Below are 22,030 nucleotides of genomic sequence, written 5' to 3'. Positions count from 1 at the left end.
CATAAGGAGCATCAGGGCCAACTCCCTGCTCCTCACAGGACTACCTAAAACTAAACCAGATGGCTAGAAGAATTGTCCAGACACTCCTTGAACTCTGACAGGCATGTGTGCAGAAATATAGTATCTTATACATCTATTGCAGGTTATGAATCTTCAGAGGAATGTAGTTTACCAGTCATTTAAAAAAAAAAAAAAAAGTTTAGCACCGGTTTCATGCCAAGTACTTTAAACCTAAAAACTGCTTACTCCGGAGTACCTGTAGCCCTTCATTTTTTTCCCATGCAAAATACTTAGTTCAGTAAGTGACGTGCATTCTTGCCTCTTCACGATCACATTTCAGGTATTTACCACAAAAGATGGACTTGTTTTTTTGAATTTGTTTTTCCAACCCTAGTGTCCTGACAACAAGTCTATGTCAAATTCTAAAAAACTTAGCAATTCTGTTTTTCACCATCCATTTGACCTGCTCATAGCTTGTTACACCACCACTCATTCTGCTAAGGAAACAAACCACAAACACTAACACCTAAAATACTGCTTTTCCATTCAGTAATTTCTAAAGTTTTCTGCTTACAGTTTTGGTTCAATAAAAAAAACAAAAAAACCCAAAAAAACCAAACAGACAAACAAAAAAACCCCAAAACCTCAAACCACCAACAATAAAACCCCAAGGAATTTAGTTAATTACTTTTCCAGTTAATTAGAAATTCTTTCCAGTTTGGCTTCAGAAAGGAAGACACCAGGTGTCACAGTAACCAAATAATAATAATAAAAAAATATTCCTTGCAGCTTACTTTCTGTTTGTTGCAGTAGCCATTCTTCGGACTCTCCCAAGTCACTGCTTCCTGAATATCTGCGTTTCTTGGCTTTATCTCTAAGATATTATCATTAAGAAAAAAAAACAAAACAAAAGCAATGCACAACAACATCACTGCTTGAATTTACATATTAAATCTCAATAGCATAAAGCAAATAAACTTCATATTGCAAATAAGATACTACTGTGATTTGAAAATCTTCTCCTTAGAAGGGTTAGAGAAAGGGAAAACACGGAACACAGAGATGCAGGGTGAATGACAACTCATAAAACTTGGTACAGATTATCACTGAAGTTCACACCAATTATAAGAGGCGGCTAGTGTGTACTGAAAAGGTTCAAACACATTAGTAAGCTTCACAACTTCAACAGCTCAAAGCTGTCTGTCCGAAGCATGGCTGCAAAGTATTTCTTAACCACTTCAAAACCCAGCTGCTACTACAATAAAGATTACTTCACAGCCAGGTTCTTAGATGCCACACAGATGGTACTAGACACCTTTACTACTGAAGGGGACACCTAAGAATGTAGTCACGCAAGCAACATAGAATAAGTCAATGCTTTTTCAATATATTCCAAAGTGCAACACAGATAGAGAACACATGATAAATCTAAGCAGAAGTATAGCATACTGAAAGGTGAGAAGAGAGCAGGAACACTTTTTAGGCTATGGTTAATCATAACCAAATGCCATTATTTTTACTCAAAATCTATGTAGCAAACCAACCATACAAAAAAGACTATTCCAGCTATCTACCTTTTTGGAAGACAACTTGAGTATTCCAACAGAGTAGTTTCAAGCTTCTTTACTTTAGAAACTCCAGGCTCCATCACATTGCTAGAGTCTTCATAAAGAAGAAATCAGTATTTATGAAAAACATGCATTGTCTTCAACTTGGTTATTGAACATGGGCAATTTGATCACGTACAAACCTTCTTTACAACAACTTTAGTTCTGCATAGGACAAGTACTACTGATACTGCAGCCACAAATGAAAATACTCTTAAAACAATCCTGAATATTTACAAAGTCATAAAATGTGTACTGAGACTGCAGGTAGTCAAAACCAAACTGTCAGGAAAAGAAGAAAAACTGATGTAAGCATTGTACTGTTAACAGTAAGGGTAAAGTTCTATAAATTAGTTTTAAATAATGCTAAATGGTAAAGGGTTGGGTTTTTTTTACAAGTCAAACCTTACTTATTAATGATTTCTGCATAAACTAAAAATAGTAACAGCAACATTAACAGAAAAAATGTGGTAACATCACAGATGGAGGGCTGGGGGAGTCATGGGGGACAGTTTTGTTGGGTTTTGTTAAGGTCTTCTATCAAGTAGTGAACAAAACATCACCTCTGTGCTCTGCCAATAATAGCATATCAGAGGCAAATGCGAAAAAGAAAACAAATTAGTACAACAGATATCAAAACTGAAAGCAACAGCACTTGCAGAGTTTGCTTGACGCAGAAAGAAAATGCTTGACACTGGGAAAAAAAATAATAATACAAAAATCTTGGATGCTGCTAGGCATTTCAGCTTTTCTGGTGACACTCATACTGACCCCCATGAAAGTCTGCATTTTCTCCCTTTCAGAGTACTAATAATAATAACTGTCACCAGAGGCAGTTCATACTAATGTGTTCTCCCTGTATCAGTCCCTTTCGTGTCTTTTGTGCTATTAGTCAGGCCATCTGTATTAAAATTCCTTGCATGGGAGGACAGCAAGGGAAAGTTACTGCAAGAAAACTCCAAGCCCCATCCATTTCTTTGGTCATTTTCAAGAGCATGAGTTACAAGACTTAGTAACAGCAAGTATAATTTTTCATATACATCTGTAAATTCCCCTGATACAACCTGAAAACTGCAGGTGTGAAAAAATCCTTCTAAATGCTTGGTATTTGCTCATTACTTAAAAGTATTTTAAAAAAATCCCAAAACTTAATACAAAACCTAATTACAATTTAACTACTAATGTTTACTGTTTAAACAAGATTCTAACAGAAGCATAAGTGCTCCTGTTTTACCTACAAGGAAGGAAAAGGGCAAGCACAATGAACGCAGAATCCCACTTCCTGGATGCAGTAACTTTCCTGGCAGGATGTAGCTTTCTCACAAGGCACTTAAACTTCTCATATGTCAACTGAAACATCTTTATAAAGGTACGCTTCAAATTCTTCTCTGAGATACTTAGTTTAAACTGTCAAGAGTTTGTGAAGACTAGCACTGAACACAGACTAAGAGTACCCCAGGGAATAACATTAACCATCACACAAATATTACTGGACTTTTCATAGTTCGCTGTTACCTTTACATAGTCTGTGTCCAACGTTGTTCATGGTGTTAGTACCAGATACCTATTGAGGAATGGAAACTTTTGTACTTTAATGTAGTAACTGGAAAAAAATGCCAATAACATTATTACACAAATCTGACCAGTGATTAATTACTGCTCTGAAACATGACAGACTTGTTCAGTGGCAAGTCAGACAGTCACTTAAAGGTGCTTAAAAATCTATACAAAAAGCTATACTTTTTTTTCAGTAGCCACATACAGAGTTCAAATGAAACTGTCAAGAGGCAGAAGGAAACTCAGTCTACACAGCTGCCCTAGAAAGAAAACAGACAAATAACATTCCCCAGCTGACATTCTGAGGTCAAACACACAGCATTGTTTTGGTAAATTTAAACAAGAATGGTAAAATGAAACAAAACCTCCAGCATTAATACTGTCAGGGAATACTTATATAATAAATCACTTAATCCTATCATTATTTAGTTTATTTCATCATCTTGAAAATCATGTCATTACAAAAGCAAAAAGCACTTGAACTACACCACACAAGGAGAGCTTGCACATTGGTATTAGTTCACTAGTTGCAGTTTCCCCTCCTCTCCATTTCAAGTATTTGGCAACAATACAAACTGAGATTTATTTATGTACTTCATACCAAGGTGCTCTGCTTGCTATTTTGGTTGTTTCAGGCACTTCCTTCAAACCACACAGGGACTATGTATGCACACCCCCAGAAAAAAACACCACTTCTATTTGTGCAGTCACAATTTGCCTATAGGAGAAATTTATAATAACTTTATGCCTTCATAAATTCTTCCTTGGGAGTATACCTAAGTATACACTCCTAAGATAACAGAGTCTACAGCTCAGTTATATACTCTGAAGTAACACAGTTCACCTACCTTCAACTAACCTACCCCATTCTTCCTCTTATTTGGTGTACTTGAGTAAGTGTCATGGTTTAACCTGGCCGGCACTCAAGCACCATGTAGCCGCTCACTCACCCCCCCCTCCCCCAGAGGGATGGGGAGGAAGATCGGAAAGGAATGTAAAATTCAGGGGTTGAGAGAAGAACAATTTAATAGGTAAAGCAAAAGCCGCACACACAAGCAAAGCAAAGCAAGGAATTCATTCACTGCTTTCCATAGGCAGGCAGGTGCTCAGCCATCCCCAGGAAAGCAGGGCTCCATCACGCGTAACGGTTACTCAGGAAGACAAACACCATAACGCCAAATGTCCCTCCCTTCCTCCTCCTTCTTCCCCCAGTTTATACACTCAGCACGACGTCCCATGGTATGGAATACCTCTTTGGCTGGTTTGGGTCAGCTGTCCTGGCTGTGTCCCCTTCCAGCTTCCCGTGCCCCTCCAGCCTCTCACTGGCAGGGCCCAAGGAACCTACAAATCCTTGATTTAGTATAAATATCACCCAGCAACAACTAAAAACGTCAGTGTCCTATCAACATTGTTCTCACACCAAATGCAAACCACAGGACTGCATCAGCTACTAAGAAGAAAATTAATTCTATCCCAGCTGAAACCAGGACAGTACATTTTTCTACAAAACGTACAGAAAGTTCACCATAAAGAAAGTTACTAGCCACAGGTTTTTTGATGAACCACTCTATTAACTCTGTTAAAACAATCTTTTTCTTTCATCTCACCTCATAAAACTTATCACTTGTGATCTTTTCAACAGGAAGAGGCTTGCCATCTTGAAAATTTGTGAGAATCAATGCAATAGTAGTGAGCGTTTTCCCCTGTGTAACAGAAAAGAATCCCGTACTTTCCACAGGTTAAAATGAACCAAATGACCAACCAACCAAGAACCACACACATGTTATTTACAAAAAAAACAAACACCAAAACATTAAAGCTTGGTAAGTATTATTACCAGTCCCATATCATCAGCCAGTATTCCTCCAAGAACATTTTCAGGTCGCTGCTTTTCTGCAAAATTTGTAAGTATATTGTAATAGAAGTTACTTCTCTCTTCCCAAAACGGTGGCAAATCATTACTGTTCTCACGTGAAACCATCCAGGCTAAAGCCTGCTTCTGGTGGGGAAGCAAGGGCGTGCCAACAGCCTGCAAATTAAAGAGCGACGTTATACACTATTCTCATATTAAATATGATGTTCCATTTTTGCAAGATTTTTTTAATAAAGTCCTTTATATCTACCGAAGTTTTTTCAATTCAAGCATCCCTTGTGCCCAGACAAAGCTGAATATGCATCTAGATGTTTAAGTATTTGTATTTTTAAAGAAAATGGTTTCTAGCTTAAGAAATACCTCTGCTCCTTCCATTTCACAAGTTTTATCATCTTCCTTCAGATCCTCAAACAATTTGTCAAATTCACTTTTAAGCTGCATAAATGAACACAAAAAAATTAATTAAAATGATTGCAATTAAAAATAACCTCGCTAAATAATCAATGACCCTATTAAATCACAACTACCTGTCATATGGTAATCAGTACAGATGGGTCTACAACTTTAGACTTGATTTACTGGAATATGTTTGTTATCTACTGCTATATAAAAATTAAGTTCAGTTTTTCCAAGACAAACACAGGCCAATACAAGCAGAGGCTTGAGAAGGGATGGCTAAATATATTCACATCCTTGTGCAACACTCACTGAAGTAACTATTTCACTCTAATTTGAACGAGCAAACAAAAAGCAAAACCAAAACCAAATCACCACCCAAGCCTTCACATATCACCCTGGGCCAAATCTGAAGATAAAAGTCTGGAAGTCTGACTTTACTTTCATTTGAGAACTTAACATACTTGTTATCTGGTAAAGCACTGGGACAGAAAAAAGAAAACACACCACCACAACAACATAAAAAAAAATAAATCACTGACCAATCCAAATCTCCCAAAATTACACAGGACCCAAGGCTGTCACAGCTAAACCACCTGCTTACAGATAAAAAAAATGAAAAAGTTCAAAAGTTGAAGATCACTTCAAAGTGAATCTGTCATTTTGAAAGGAAAAAATAAAAGCAAGGGACTTCAACTTCACAAGCACTCTTTTATTAATGGAAAAGTTAAAGGTGCCCACTAATAAAATTCCAACTTCCAGGTGTTTTTAGTATGAAATGCAAACCTGGTTAGTCGTCAACTGCACAGCAGCATGAACCGGAGCATTGTAACTTGGACCAGCTCTCCCAGAAATCCACTTTGATCCAAAACCACATTCTGAACCTACTTGCCATTAAAAAGACAGTATTTTGAAACACAGCAGTATAACAACTTCCCAATCTCAGCCTTCACTGGCTCATGAGTAGCCATGATGACCAGATTGTGGGCTATAAGACAGTCTCTTTCATCATTTGTCTTTTAGCCTCGATTTATCCTTTACTTTGAATGGGCCACAAAGGCTTTCCACAAAGCTTTGCAAGGCTCACAGGCAATGAGCTATGGGTTGGGATCCTTCGAGATGGCAACCATGTTTCTTAAAAATTGTTGTGTTATATGAAATTTGAATTGGTAACAGCATGATGACTGGTTACACAAAATGTTTTTTTACTCCAAACTCATCTTCTGTCAACTATGTGCAATAGAACCTCTAAGATAAAAGCTGAAATCTTGCTATGTGTACAACAGATCTATCCCTTGCCAAGCATTTATTTCTGTATGCATCCTTACACCCAACTACCACTGCTTCAACAAAGCCTGGTTCCAGGAGCACAGATGCTTTTTTTGTGAGGCTGGTTCTGCAAAGCATCAGGTCTGCTGAGCTTATTTGTTCAGAGACATCTCATCTTTATTTGCTCACACCTCACTAGTCAGAGACACATCTTAGGATCTCCTAAAAGGCAGCACTGTCTCTGAAACCTTCACCCTATGAAAGGATTTAACCTGTTTTGTTAAAAAAACCCCTTTTTTTCACGTCTCGAGAAATGCAGGGCATCATTAGAGATTTAGGGAACTTACAGTTCACACTGTATTTCTGAGGTTGCTCAAATGATTCTCCAGTTGGTGGGAGGTAACATAAAAGATAGGACACAAAAGTATACTTCTTATGCAGTTTAAAATTAATAGCTGTGGCCTCTGCATTTTTCCCCAACTAAGCTAAAAAAATGACTAAAAAAATCACTTTGTGAATGACAAGATTATGACAAGGATTAAGCCCTTAAATGTTTCATGCAAAATGGCAACTTGAATCTGAATATTTTAAAAAGGAAAAAACCCCAAAACTTCAAGACTTACCTTTCAGGGGGAGAGCCAATTTAAATCCGTGCCTTTTCAGCTGATCTAGCACTATTTCCTTGTTTTCTTCTCTTCCCCAAAAGCTCATTTGTACAGGCATGGTAAAGGCATTTTTTGCTCCATAAGGGACAACCCTGATAAAAGGCAGGAAAACACCACACAGCAGTAATCTTCTAATCACTTGATTTTTTTATAATAAGCCTTGTTATTTATTCAGCAAAAAGTGTCCCAAAGTGCTTATTTTCATCAAAACCCAGAAGGTTCCAGATAGGTGTTAGTACTCATACTGCATAAACCTTTTATACAAACCACCACATGCAGTTAATCTAAGAGTTCCACTACAATCTTTAAGGAATTTGGTCTTACTGTCGTCTCTACATTTTAACTTAAAAGGGAAAGAATGAACTATACGCAAGTAATTCAACAGAAGAATAGAAGAGTCTGAAAACATGAAGCTTTAATCATATTACTAAGAGCTGTCACTTCTGTCAAAAGAGAACACTTACAAATAGTTCTCAGAATCTGCAAGCGTAGCAACAAAAAATGTTTCCATTATTTATATTCATAGAACCAAAAGCATAATCTTCACACTTACCCTTCAACTACTGCTAGTTTGTTGTCCATAATGCCTGCCAATGCTGCCGCTAGTTCTTTTTTTATATGGCCTACTTGGTCTCCGTTCACATTATTTACTTTCACTGCATTTTTATCATAAGGATTATTGGGCTCCCTCTGAAGTGCAACCATTTCATTGTTATTAACCTAACAAAGTAAAACAAACAAATGTCAAAACACATTCATTTAGTTGCAAATTATTTGCAGAAATATTTAATGTGCCATTTACTTAAGTATTGTGAAGCTTAATTTAGTACAGCATTCTGATCAGTCAAATTGCCTAGTGTTTATTCAAAATACCTAAAGTGTTACAGAAAGGCTACCTGACAGATGTCAACGATTGCAAAACAATTCCTGAGAGCAAGAACTACCTTCAACTAACACATTTTGTAAGGGAATAGACATCCCTTTTTGTCAATGTAAAGAGTTCTAAGACCTATCTAATTTCTTGTTTTCAGTCACTGTCACTTGCCTTATGTGGGTGAGCAGCTACCAATTAAGTAACCCAGATTTGAAAGCTTGCTACTTCAATCTAATTTTGATTTAAAGTTTTACATTAAGTATTACCCATGAAGGATGCTGAATATAGCGGCGGGGAGGCAGGGCAGATTATTAAAACTGTACGTGGTCAAAAGTTCTAGGAACTTTTGCAATTTAATTAAATGTATTTTTTCTGAAGTTGACAACAACTTTTTCTCCTGCTTTATAACTTATCATGCACTTACAATCCCCGTGTAGTATCGTAACCCAACAACACTTCCTCGCAAAGTTCCATAAAGGATAGCCATGTCTGTGTCCTCCTCTGTTCCGTAAGTGTCACCTACAGAGAGGAAGTCTTCCAATCCAAGACTGGAGTAAAAGTCCGAAGAGGAAGAAAGGGAATATTTTCTCTCTCCTCTGCAGATGTTATACTGAGAGCCTCCTCTTGCATAATCTCTGCAGAAACGCAAATTGTGAAATATTTAATAACAATAATAATCATAATCACTGAATTATTATTTCCTTGTAATGTATTTTACCCCTTTATATAAGACTACCTATAAACAGCAGTTTTACAATTTTATTCAGGTAATATTTACCTGGAAACATTGAAACGAAGTTTTACATTAGGAGAAAACTTTGTCTGCCATTTTTTAACCCCAAATGAATTAGTTTAAGCCAATTACAGCAGAGTTGACAACTTAAGGGACTAAACTATGGTATTTGTGCATTCCACCCTACCTTCCCTCACAGGATTATATTTGTCAACAACCATAAGAATTCTCCAGATGTAGTTATATCTCAAATTATAGCTGGCACAGAAAAACTCAATGTATTTTCTCAAGACCAATTTTCCTCATCTAAGAAGACAGTTAAAAAAAAAAAGATATTCTGTAAATTATTAACTCTCTGTAACTTCCTGCCTATGCCCACAAAGGTTGAAAGGCTAAAATAAGCTGTTCCCTACATGTTTATTAAGCCTGACTTCACATCCTCACCTCTGCTATTAGTAGTTACAATGAACTTCAGAGATAATCAGTAACTCCAGCCCAACCCAGGTAATGACACCATGTATCTCTAATGCGAACTTCCCTAGGCCAGGCTCCTGTTTGGTGAAGGCATGTGCCCAGTAACCCACGTTATTATTGCACACTAGCAGATGGAAACATCTCTGGCCATGCTGGAGTGAAGATTGACATACTGGCAGTTGTTTTAACAGTAAAATCTCAATAGAGTTTCAACTGATACATAATTACCATGTCCTTTGGTGAATCCCAAAACTACCCTACTGTCTTGCTGGATTAATGTGAGAGTACTGCCAATTAAATAATTAGTTTCCATTGACTAGTTGCTCAAAGCTTGGCATAGTAAGCTCTGGATTCCTTCGCGAGTGATATCTGAAGCTAGGGCCCACTCGCCGCCCCGCGCCCCGGCGGGACAGGGCAGCCGCCCGAGAGGCGCCCCGCCGGGCCGACTGCCGAGGGGCCCACCAGAAGCCATTTTGGTACTGCCCCGCGGAAGAGCTCTCCGGGAGCCCTGCTAGAGGCCACATGCGCGAACAGCTTTGGCACCCACAGAGGCGAGGACAAGGCCAGGACGGCGGCGGCCCCGAGTCTCTATGACAACCACCCCAGTTGGGCCCGCCGCCCGCCAGCACCTCGCCGCCCGCGGGGCCCGCCGCGAGCCGGCCGAGCGCAGGCGGGACCCGCCGCGATGCAGAGCCTGCCGCCGCCACACCCCCCACCGTCTCACTTGAGCAGCCTCCGCGACATGGCGGCAGCTGGGCCCCCGCGGCCCGCAAGGCGCAGCGAGCGCTTCCCGGCCGCGAACCCGTGCTCCGCAGCCCGCACCGGCGATGCCAATCCCTGCCAGGGACGCCGTAGGCGCTGGCCAATGAAGACGCGGGGCGCCAGGAAGAGACCGCTTCTGCCTCGCCCCTCCCCGGCCGGCAGCAGCATCCTCCGCCGCAGTGACCCGCCGCGGGCTCCCGGCCCTGCCGGCACCGCGCGCAGCCTTCCTCAGACAAGTGGTAGCGTTAAAACAGTCCGTTTAGAGCGGTAGAGAACCGTTAACCGCAAGTTACAGACAATGCCGTGTTTACGACCTTGCAAAGACGCCAAGAAGGCGAAAGAAGGCGCAAAAGGCAGCGCGGGAGGGTGTCGGGGGTCATTTCCGGGAAGTGTGTCTCGTCAGAAGAACCTGACTGGGGAAGTAGTGTCTAGCACGCTGAACAAGGTAACGCGGGTGGTACACCACCTCAAGCAGAAATTATATGTTGTTGAGAATCGCTGAAGTACCTACATGTGGACTCATCCATCACTGCCGAGGTCAGTGATAATTATTAAGCATTTAATAAAAGCCTTTTGCAGGACAGCCTTTTTTGCCAAATACTTTCACGTCACTTAAGTGAAAGCACTCAAGTTTCCTACAGCTTCTCAAAAACTGCAACCAAATGACCTATAATTTAAGTCACATACTTGCTGTAACCAACAACAGATGAGGAAAATAAGATGTTTTCTTCTTCATAGGCCTACTATTAATAATAATAAGTTTTAAAAGCTTCCTTTGCTATAAACTGAATGCTTTCACTCCATTAACTGAAAAGTCACCGAGGCAGCCACTGTTACCCATTGAAAGAAGTGTTTTGCCAAAGGGACTTACCAGTTCCTAGATAATTCTGGATACTAGACGAAAGAAAATGATACCTTTTTATCTAAAGGTGCAGGTTAATTAAAAAAAACAAACAACAAACAAAAAGAAAAAAGAAAAAAACACAACAAAAGGAAACCAAATCCCTGCTTTTCAATTACTTAACCCTAAAACTTTGCCAGGCAAGGATAGAGATGATCATCAGAGCAAGCTGTCCCAGCATTACAATCTGACGTATCTGCTGTATAAATTCACTGGCTTATAATAGACTTGCCAGACTAACTGTCGGAGACAAAGGCAGTAAAAGAAAACCCAAATTGTTAGATTGATTTTTGACAGAATTTTCTTCTACGTGAACAGGTCATTTCTCCACTTTACATTTCTACAGATATTGCCATAACTCCTAGATAGTTTTAAAACTGACTTCTTATATCTTTTAGAAGCCAATTTGAACTTCCGTCTACAGATAACTTTCAAACAGAAGTGTAGTTTTCTAGGCAAGACCCTGTTTTTCATTAAATTACTGACACATTCTCTACAGACGCAGTGGTTCAAGATGGGAGCTTAAAATCTGTCCGTGTACCTGTTCTGGTCAGTGCAAATTTTGCAAGTCACAAATACTGAAATAAAACTTCTACTATAGCTTTTACAATTAAAGCTATATTTTTACAAGGAAAATTATAATCACACAGGATTCTAGGAAACTATTAATAATTAGGCTTCTGAGAAAAATTACGATAAAACATTCTCCCATAAGGATCTGCACATTCATTAAACCCAGAAGTGACAAACTGAGGTCATTCACAGTAATTTTCGAAAAGAAGCTCTTTGCAAACTGTACTGGTTCCTAACTCTTAAGCAATGCATATGGCAGACTGGAGGGAATCCTACTCTTGAGCAAGCCAGGAGACCTAGCAAGTAGTCCAACACTGAGATTCCAACATCCACAGGTTCATGAAAACCTACAACAGAGAATGTTTTGCAGTCCTAAGACTTGCAGTTCACTGCTCTCTCTCTTTCACACATAACGGATATTTACGATTGCTACACGTTTGAACGGGAACAATTTTAAGTATCAAAAGCCTTCCAGAAACAAATACTTTTCTTTACTCATTTATACTGTTTACTATCCCCATACTGTTTCTTTATACTCCCCACCCCCTCTCATTATTTTTCTTCTTCCATACAAAGCCTGTGAGATTTTTGTAATCTTCTCCTGAAGACACCAGAAACACAGATTTGGTCATCTATAAATAGCATATTTTAGTGTGATTATTTTCCAATCTGATATGGTTAATACAGCTGAGGACACAAAGATCAGCACACACCATACCCTATAAAAGGTTAGGTATAGCAGCTTATATCCTATGTTTTCACATGGTCTGTATTTTCTGCATCAGGACTTCAGTATCTCCAGACAAAAACATCTGGCAGCAATGGCATTATCAAGTCCTTTCAGATTTTTTTTCTAAGGGACTCTTGAAGAATAGATGAAAAATGCTGAATACACAGTCCCTCTTAGAGGCTCTACACTACAGCCGCTATTTTGGAGAATTTACTTTCTCAGACTCGTTTCCTAAAGTGAAAGGAGTGGTCTACAATGATGCCTCCTTGCCTTTCTCTCCTTGACGCTCAGCATTTTTTCCGTCATTACCATTAGATGGCAATGCTGCATAGGCCTATTTTTTTTCTCTTCTGTGCCAGTCATTGCTATTATGAGTGGAATAACTGCCTTTTAATAAAGGTTTATATCCACGAAGAGTCAAGGTGCAAGACCTTCCTGACCTGTCAGACTAGAGTAGTAAAGATGTACAAGAAATTCTGTAACTAAGAGTATATAAAGCAGTTTGGGATGTATAAAAGCACAGTAGGAAGAGTTGAACAGAGTCACATCAGTTAGTGGTAAATAGATAGAGTTAAATTTAAGTGTTATCTCAGCATATATCTGCACAACTATTTCCAGCAGAGAATAGAATTAATGGCCCCACAGAAGTTTTGCAAGTGAAACATGGAACATAGCTTTGTGCAGAATTCTAAACACCAAAGTTCATGAGAATGAAGTTTGATCAGCTTTAGTTAGGCAGTTACAGGCACAAAAAATGTGACTTATGAAAAGCCTGAGAGCTTGGCTTACCTAACATACTAAGACAAAGATTGAGAAATTGGGCATGATTGACTTTTATACATAACAGAGCAAACCACAGAGAGGAAAAGGATTATAACCCAACCAAAATTGTTCACAAGCACAGATGGTTGTTGTGGATACTCATACATACCAGAATACATACAGACCAGAAAAAAATAGAAAAGATACCAACATGAATAGCTGGGTTCTAGATAACCCTTCCAGAACAAATGAGACCAAAATAAAAGGTTATCAATTTATAATTTATAATAGCAATTCTGTTGCATAGCTTCCTCTGTCAGCAGGGAACTGTGCTCAAAAAGTCCGCATCAGTGACATACCAGTAAATGTAAGAAAATTAGTCGTAGAAGAATGGCTGCAGAAGCATGGCCTTAGAATCTCTGAAGATCTGCACAATCCAGGCCTGGTATTAGAATAGGCCTGTAATCAGAATTGTGCTGAAGTTAACAAGAAAGGTAGCCTTGAGCTATTCTTGAATCCTGAGACCAAGTAATTATGTTGTGCCAACAGGCCGTGGCTGTAGCAAGCTACAGCTGCTGGGAAAGCAGGTGCAGGGCCAAGAAAGATAGGGAGCAGTATGGGAATATAGGGAGTAACAAACTACAAGGCTGAAGCATAACAACACAATGAGCTACATGGATAGAATGCTTATTTTAGTCATGATAATTAGGGGTGTGAGAACCGCGCGCGCTTAGAGACTAATAACCAATTATATTTTTGCTTTATGAATATGCATGTGTATCGATTCTATATAAGTAGTGTTAGAAACTAATAAAGTTGAGCAAGATGCATAACTCATATTGAGTGTCTTCTTGACTCCGGTGAACCCTTCTCCCAACAATTAGTAAATCCCTGCAGTTTGATGATGGAGCTCTTGCTTTCCTGGGGATGGCTGAGCACCTGCCTGCCTATGGAAAGCAGTGAATGAATTCCTTGCTTTGCTTGCACGCGAGGCTTTTGCTTTACCTATTAATTGTTCTTCTCTCAACCCTTGAATTTTACATTCCTTTCCGATCCTCCTCCCCATCCCTCTGGGGGAGGGGGGAGTGAGCTTGTGGCTGCATGGTGCATGAGTGCTGGCTGGGGTTAAACCACGGCAGAGACCTAATATAATAAGGGCATAAAGTTTTATTCTAATACGAAGTCTGTCATCCTTTACTACTCCTGTGTATTTCAGGATTCAAACACACACACATGTAGAATTCAGATGCCAATGCACACTGAGCACATCTCTCTCAGATGTAAGCATCAAAAGAAAAACAGGAACACTGAAGTTAAGGGCACTATCACTTTCAGAAATGTGTATGTATTGACTTGCTATATTTTGATTATACAAAGACAATGCTGTCTAAAAAACCTCAAGGTATTGTCCCTTCAAAGCTTGTTTGCTATCCTGCAGGCACTGAGGGGCCAGTCCAAAAGTGGCTACCTTTGAAGTATTATCTATCTGTTATATATACTGAAAACCACCATCTTTTAAAGTCACCTCCATAACTTCTTCAGAAAAGCTATTCTCAGAGAGATCTGCAAGATGATACTTGATTGTTTTCATATAATCCAATGCAATTTTATAGGGATACATTTTTATACCAGTATATGAAAAGTATTAAAACTTAAATTATTAAGTATCCTTATACTATTAAATCAAGTATATGAAAAGCAGAATATAAAGAAACCTTAATTTTAGTAGGTTATTCATAAAAAGAAGACCCCAAAGATAAGAAGTATGAACTGTTCATAGGCAAATATGTCCCCCCCCATCTTTTTTTGTGTTACAAACTAAATACAGGATTGCATTCAGCTCAAGGATTGTTTCAAGACTTCCCAGCACTGTAGGCAACCTATCATTTTCATTGTGTCCTTTCCAGAAAAAGGAAAGGGATGGAGCAGGGACAAAAAGTGATGGTGATAAGCCTAGGAGACTCAGGCTAGTTGCCCCAAAGGAAAGACGATTCAAAGGAAAGATACAACTGCTGTTGCTGCTGAGTGGTGCTGTCTTTGTCTCAGAAAGGGCTTCTGCCCAACAGCTGATTCTCCTATGGTTTTCCAGGCTTTAAATGACTTAAGCTAGGAATTTGTGCAAGAAAGCACCAACACGTAAAGCTTGCCCTTCTAATGAAATGCTTCTGTAAAATAGTTCAAGCACAGATGCAGGTTTTTTCCACTCTCAAGAGAAATATAGCAACTTATGTACTTCAAAATGGAGTTACAAGTCACACAAGAAAAAGCAATGGTCATGTGAATGTAAATCAGCATAAAGAAGTAGGCACAATAATGAGCCTAGCACCTTTAAAAATGAGGACAATAAGTAAAAATAAACAAGTAAACAAAACCCCCAAACCAAAATGGGCCAATTTTCAAATTACTTTGGTGTTTGTTTCTCAAACTGCATCTTAAACAGACTCCTTAGTCACTTCAGTCCTAAAGATAAGCTTCACCAACCAAGAAACACCAACATCACTCACAGAATCAAATTCTCTTTTATCATGGCAATCTTCATTACAGGCCTAGGCCTTTCAGAATAATCAACCTGTACACCTGTCTCTTAAAACTCTGCTGTTCTGGGCTTTAAGCTAACTGTAAGGCTAAAGCCAAATTTCAACCATATAACTAGGTCATAGGTCTCCAATTCAATATTCCATAGGGGTATTGACCCCATAAAACAGAAATTTAAAATGGTAAAAATGCTCTTGTTGGATTCTTGAGTACAGCTGGGAAGGAATCTATTTAGTAAGAATATGGCCATATTTGCACCAGCTCCTGGGTATAAACTGCATTTCTAAAAAGGTAAAAAAAATCAGAACAATAGCAGGAACTGGCCATTAACCTTGGTTTTAAGTTGCTTCACTCCCTCAGATGTAGCTTTTAATGCAATTGGTTGTAAACTATGGAAAGCCTTGTATACAAATTGCATAAAACTTGCATTGGAACAACTGAAATCTCATAGAAAAATACTCTAGCTTTAATCTTAAATAAAACACCAACAACACAACACTACCGAGTTTTGTAGTTTCTCTTGAAAGGTTTTATTTTCTCCCAAAACTACAGATACATACCTTCTATTTTGCAGAAAAACAGAACTTAACTACTCCCAATAATCCAAAAATCAAGCCTTGTGGGCAGACCTGAAACAGAGAATGTCTTCTGCTCAGCACAGCTGGTTTTTTTACACACAGAGCAAGGATACAATTTACAGGAATAGAACGTGATAAGGCTGACATTTATAACACATATAATTTATTTCCCCCGTTTCAAATTTGAGGCAGCTCTCTTTAAAATGAAGTTTTCTTTCCAACTTTCATTCGCTCTGTCATAAAGATAATAATCTTGACTATTTCTATTGTACAAAGTCATTAATAAGCTATGCTCAAGAAAAAAGAAAAAAGGGGGTGGGTGTGTCTAAAAAAAGGACTATTTGATTGTAGTATCTTCCTGTCCAATCTTGTCCAGAAGTACACGGAAAAAAATGAAGGCTTCTAGCTACATTTCTTTCTGTGCAATTTCTGTCGCCATGTTAACTGCCTGTGGCAGAACTAATGTTACAGAAAATAATCTCTGCTGCTAGTCAAAAAAATTCATAGAGCTTTTGCTGCATTTTGTGGATCCAATCTCCTGCTCCAGCTTCATGTACCCAGCAGGAAAATCCTCCATGCAGGAATGCTGCACGGGGAGCACCGCAGGAGGTACGCTGACCACTGGAAAAGATGTAAGTTTTGACAGGAAGGCAAAGGGGAAAGAACCTTGCCTGTGGCATGGCTGCTCCTGAAAGCAGATAAGGGTGCTCACTTCAGCTTCGAACATCTAGCTGCACCTAACGGCTACCAGCCTTTTTCTCGCGAAAACATTTCCAGGCTGGCCGAGGCCACCCCTCCCTCCCGGACAGCCGCCTTCCCGCCGCCTCCGCGCTTTACCGGAGCAGGCGGCAACCATCACCCCACGTGGGGAGAAGAGTGCCCTCGGCTAATCAGCACTCTCCGCTCGCCTCCAGGCCGGCCCGGGAACAGCCAATGAGAAGCCAGCACGCGAGAGCGCGGGGCTCGAGGCGATTAGCCGTCGATAGTTGGGGCTGTAGGTTCGGCGGCGGTGGCTGTGGCGCGGTTTGAGCACCTTCGCTTAGCCAGCAGCCATGGTGGGGAGCGGGGTCGTCGCGGCCGGGGCGGGGAGGGGCTTTTGGGAGCGGATCCCCGTGGCGAGGAGGGGAAGGGTGTTTGGGAGCGCCTGTGCCTCGGCACGGCTCGCGGACAGTCTCTGCGTGAAGTCCCCGCGGTGGCAGCAAGGCAGAAGGGCTGGGGAGGAGGGAAACTGGCGTAAAAGTTAATGGTTCAGAGAGGCGAGGCACAGAAACTTGAAAGGCGTGATCGCTGAAAAGCAACGAACGTCTGTCCGCAGCGGGCGCCGCGCGCGCGGAGCCGTGAGGGGCGGACTGATACCGCCGCAGTCGGCGGAGCGGTGACGGCGGGCAACCGGATTCTTCCGCCGGGCTGGGTTGCCCCGGGTGTGCGGCGCGGCCGATGGGAGGGGCGGAGCGGTACGGGCAGGGCGCGGGAACAGGGACCGGCGGGAGAGCTTTGGAAACCGGGTGCCAGCTGAGCAGCAGTAAGCACACAATGTCGCTGGCGAAGGGCTTCTGACATTACCGCGAGGGTGAGAGCTACAACATGGAATCAAGGGCACCAGTTCTGATGGAGCTATCAAGGAAACAGGAAAGAGCAGCCCAGACACCCTACTACTTCTTTTCCACCTCTGCTTTTTCCTAGATACGCTGTAACAGTAAGCTAGAAAAACTGATTATTTGCATCTTGGGTGTAAGAGAAAACTAAGGTATTGGAGAGATTAAACATTCATGGCACGGTTGCATAGAATCAAAGGTGCTGGCTAAAAGTGAGCAGATGACATTTGAATGGGACTCTCAGATGATTTCACAGAGGAACTCAAAAATGTATGAATTGCCAGGGGCTGGATATCTCTATGCTTATAAAGGGAAACATACTAAGTGGTCCTGTGCAGGAAAGATTCTTGCAACAGTTACCTGGTACATGATTTGGCAACAAATCAAGGAAATTTGGGGGGTTTATATAAAGAAGTGTTCCAGAACTAAAGGAAGGTTTGGGCAGATTATTAACAGTAAGAGTATATGTGCAGTATGGTAAGGTATGATGAATAATCTGTATTCAGCCTATGTGTGGATAGAAGCTATGTTGTCTTTAAGGTCTTGCAATATGCTCAGTCAGCCTAGGTCAACTAAGGTGAGTAGTCTTGCCAGCGGCAGACAATTTGATCAGTTTGACTGTTACTCGAGCAACCAGGGAATACTGCAGCAGCAAAAGATCATGGAAAGATATGACCCACAGATAGTTATTGTGAAAATAAAATGTAGAAGACAGGGTAGTTCCATATCTCTTTATCCTTGTTCTGTTTTCGATTTGCAGCGTGAATGCCTATCTGTCCATGTTGGTCAGGCTGGTGTTCAGATTGGCAATGCATGTTGGGAATTGTATTGTCTTGAACATGGGATCCAGCCTGATGGTCAAATGCCTAGTGATAAAACTATCGGAGGTGGAGATGATTCATTTAACACTTTCTTCAGTGAGACAGGAGCTGGTAAACATGTTCCCAGAGCAGTGTTTGTGGACCTAGAGCCAACTGTAGTTGGTATGTACCCAACATTAAAGATCTTCAGTGTAAAAGTAAAGATGTCCTACAGTCTTTTTAGTTTGTTCAGACTGCTATAGGTTTTAAAAGTTGTGTGTCTGCATGCCATTTTGACATTTGAGGTTATTGTTATTTGAAAGAAACTTATGCTCTTTGAAAGGAAATAATGGTCTATAGGTAACAACATTTGGAAAACAATAGAACTTTTTACGGTCTGGACAGTCTTTCTAGACTGCTGCACTGCATCCAGTTTTGGTTAATTGCGATCCAGAATCTTGTCTGTAACTGTAAGGTAGTTTTCTGAGCGACCTCTGTGTTCTCAGGTACAAATACTGTTTTGTGAGTTCCAAAGGTTTTCCCCTAAACAAAGGGGGTGAAGTTGTGCCCATCTTTTAGCCTAGTCAGACAAGCTGTGTATAGGCAGGGATGCTGTCTGCACTCTTTTGAACATGTGCACTTAGTGTGTAGTCACTAGGCAGTACACAGAGAGCTGAATAGATCAAATGTATGTTTATGGTATTTTGGTTTTTTGTAGATGAAGTCCGTACAGGCATATATAGGCAGTTACTCCATCCTGAGCAGCTCATTACTGGGAAAGAAGATGCAGCCAATAATTATGCCAGAGGCCATTATACCATTGGAAAAGAGATTGTTGATTTAGTGCTAGATCGCATTCGCAAACTGGTAAGAAAACTTTTTAAGTACTGCAAGTCAGTATTTAAAATAATTGATACAGCTCTATAGCTATCTATAATGAGATGGTTTGCTGCTTTTTGCCCAAAGAATTTTCTGCATAGTTGATTGCTTAAAACAAAACTTTTACCTCCTCCCCGCCCCCCCCCAGTTAAATAAAAATTCAGTCAGTAAAACTTAGTAGTTTTTAGGCTCTGAAATACCATTATTTGAAAGTATTTTAAGGATACCTCAGAAACATATTATAAAAGCCTTAAACAAATGTAACAACATTGTGGGGGTTTTGCTTTTTTGTTTGTTTGTTATTTTCAGTTTGAATCATGCTATTACATGTCACATGAAGTATTTCTAATACCCTGAACCTCAGGTTTTCATTGAATGCTTAGAAATTTTAATTGTTTTATTTATCTTGATGTTGCATTGTGAGAAACTCATGTAGGATGATATGAGTCAAAGTGAAATAGCAATTGTCTATTAAAAATTACAAAAATAATAGTTGTTTTCAACATCTGATTGGTACTTGCTCAAAGCTGGAATGGGAACATAAACAGATTGTAAAGCTGTAACTCAGCTGTAATTTATAATAACTTGTCAGTGCTGCACAGCTGCTCTTGCTTACGGTAGTATTAAAAAGGCATCAAAGACAATTAAGCAGGTTTTAAACACTAAAATAATTGTATTAGGAAAAAGTTATGCAGAGGCACTTGTACCTTTCAGTAAAAGACATGCAAGAAAGAAGACCACCTTTCAAGAATGTTAGGTTTTTTATGAAATGCTTTTGAATGATTATTTTAATACTGCTTTCTCCTGAATCATCAATAACTTTTTTTTTTTCCCCTCCCACTTTTTTTCCACTGCATTATAGGCTGATCTGTGCACAGGACTGCAAGGTTTCCTTATCTTTCATAGTTTTGGAGGAGGCACTGGTTCAGGGTTTGCATCTCTGCTCATGGAAAGGCTCTCTGTTGACTATGGCAAAAAATCTAAACTAGAGTTTGCAATTTATCCAGCACCACAAGTGTCCACTGCCGTAGTGGAACCCTACAACTCAATTCTAACTACCCACACAACATTAGAGCATTCTGACTGCGCCTTTATGGTAGATAATGAAGCCATTTACGATATATGTCGTCGGAACCTTGACATTGAACGTCCTACTTACACCAATTTAAACCGATTAATTGGGCAGATTGTTTCATCCATCACAGCTTCGCTGCATTTTGATGGAGCCCTCAATGTAGATCTGACAGAATTTCAAACTAACCTTGTTCCATACCCACGAATCCATTTCCCCCTGGTGACATATGCCCCTGTAAATCTCTGCTGAAAAAGCATATCATGAGCAGTTATCTGTGGCTGAAATCACCAATGCTTGTTTTGAACCAGCCAACCAGATGGTAAAATGTGACCCTCGCCATGGCAAATACATGGCCTGCTGTATGTTATATAGAGGTGATGTTGTTCCCAAAGATGTCAATGCCGCTATTGCTACTATCAAGACTAAACGTACCATCCAATTTGTGGATTGGTGCCCAACTGGATTCAAGGTAATTTAAGCAGCTTTTTAAGTGCTTGATGTTTGAATTACTAGGAAGTGTACAGTGTTCAGAGGCAATTGTCATACTACAATGTTTTCATGTCCCTGCTAAATATTTTGATGAAGTGCAAAATAATAACTGTAAACTATTTTATTTGCTCGTAACCATGGTGATTTTTGATTGTTAACAGAACTAAGTCCTTAGGCCTTAGCACCCATAAGGAAAGTTTTCATTTGTTTTCTTGAAGGTGGGCATTAACTACCAACCTCCAACTGTGGTGCCTGGTGGTGACCTTGCAAAGGTGCAGCGGGCTGTGTGCATGCTGAGTAACACAACTGCTATTGCTGAAGCATGGGCTCGCCTCGACCACAAATTTGATCTCATGTATGCTAAGCGTGCCTTTGTGCATTGGTATGTTGGGGAAGGAATGGAAGAAGGAGAATTTTCTGAAGCCCGGGAAGATCTGGCTGCTCTTGAGAAAGATTATGAAGAAGTTGGCATAGACTCAGTAGAAGAAGAGGCTGAAGAAGGAGATGAATATTAAGAATGCTGAAGTCTGGAAAAAATTATTTAAAAAAAAACCCAAAACACTATTGCAGGACTCTGTTCACTTGTTTGATTGCTTTCAAATAAAGTTTTAAAGGTTCTACCTTCTGGTTTTTTCTTTACTATTATGTGTATAGTCACTAAGTAAGGACGATTTGAGTTTGCAGGTTGTGTGGCATCTAGTCATGTGAAAATTACCGGAGAAATCAGGAAGATGTGTGTACTTCCCTGCGATCCCATACTCTTGATTTTTTTAGTTTCTCACAAGCAGGAAAGGGCTTCCACTTCAGGTTGTTACAGTACTAATAACACTTACTCTTCCAATCCAGTCTACACAATACAAAAGAACCCTAATGGCTTCTAAAGGCCTTTTCCTAGTCAGGCTG

General features: G+C 40.1%; 2 protein-coding genes across 7 annotated transcripts in view; one reads left to right on the top strand and one right to left on the bottom strand.

Annotated features, from left to right (window-relative positions):
* Positions 1-10,690, bottom strand: part of HLTF (helicase like transcription factor) — a 29,177-nt gene extending 18,487 nt beyond the window's left edge. For 5 of the 6 annotated variants that reach the window (XR_005107310.1, XM_037407360.1, XM_037407358.1 and 2 more), the window contains exons 1-11: positions 10,173-10,690; positions 8,666-8,876; positions 7,921-8,087; positions 7,326-7,459; positions 6,220-6,320; positions 5,398-5,472; positions 5,002-5,193; positions 4,772-4,867; positions 3,123-3,171; positions 1,575-1,662; positions 795-874 (exon numbers count right to left, since the gene is read on the bottom strand). Coding sequence is in view for 5 of the 6 variants with exons in the window: in XM_037407360.1 (XP_037263257.1) it covers positions 795-874; positions 1,575-1,662; positions 3,123-3,171; positions 4,772-4,867; positions 5,002-5,193; positions 5,398-5,472; positions 6,220-6,320; positions 7,326-7,459; positions 7,921-8,087; positions 8,666-8,876; positions 10,173-10,378 (1,399 nt within the window). In the remaining variant the exon portion in view is untranslated. The remainder of the gene's footprint in view (positions 1-794; positions 875-1,574; positions 1,663-3,122; positions 3,172-4,771; positions 4,868-5,001; positions 5,194-5,397; positions 5,473-6,219; positions 6,321-7,325; positions 7,460-7,920; positions 8,088-8,665; positions 8,877-10,172) is intronic. The other variant, XM_037407359.1, reaches the window with a different exon arrangement.
* Positions 10,691-14,276: 3,586 nt separating this feature from the next.
* Positions 14,277-21,748, top strand: LOC119156923 (tubulin alpha-3 chain-like). The gene is given in 7 exon segments (XM_037407370.1): positions 14,277-17,344; positions 17,605-17,811; positions 18,645-18,867; positions 19,403-19,551; positions 20,426-20,875; positions 20,877-21,107; positions 21,346-21,748. Coding segments are annotated over 5 exon segments (1,248 nt in total). The 5' UTR covers positions 14,277-17,344; positions 17,605-17,811; positions 18,645-18,746; the 3' UTR covers positions 21,643-21,748.
* Positions 21,749-22,030: the final 282 nt, after the last annotated feature.

Source organism: Falco rusticolus, chromosome 13, assembly GCF_015220075.1.
Source record: "Falco rusticolus isolate bFalRus1 chromosome 13, bFalRus1.pri, whole genome shotgun sequence".
NCBI lineage: Eukaryota > Metazoa > Chordata > Aves > Falconiformes > Falconidae > Falco > Falco rusticolus.
Note: the sequence above shows the minus strand (reverse complement) of the source record. Positions and strands in the feature narration are given on the sequence as shown.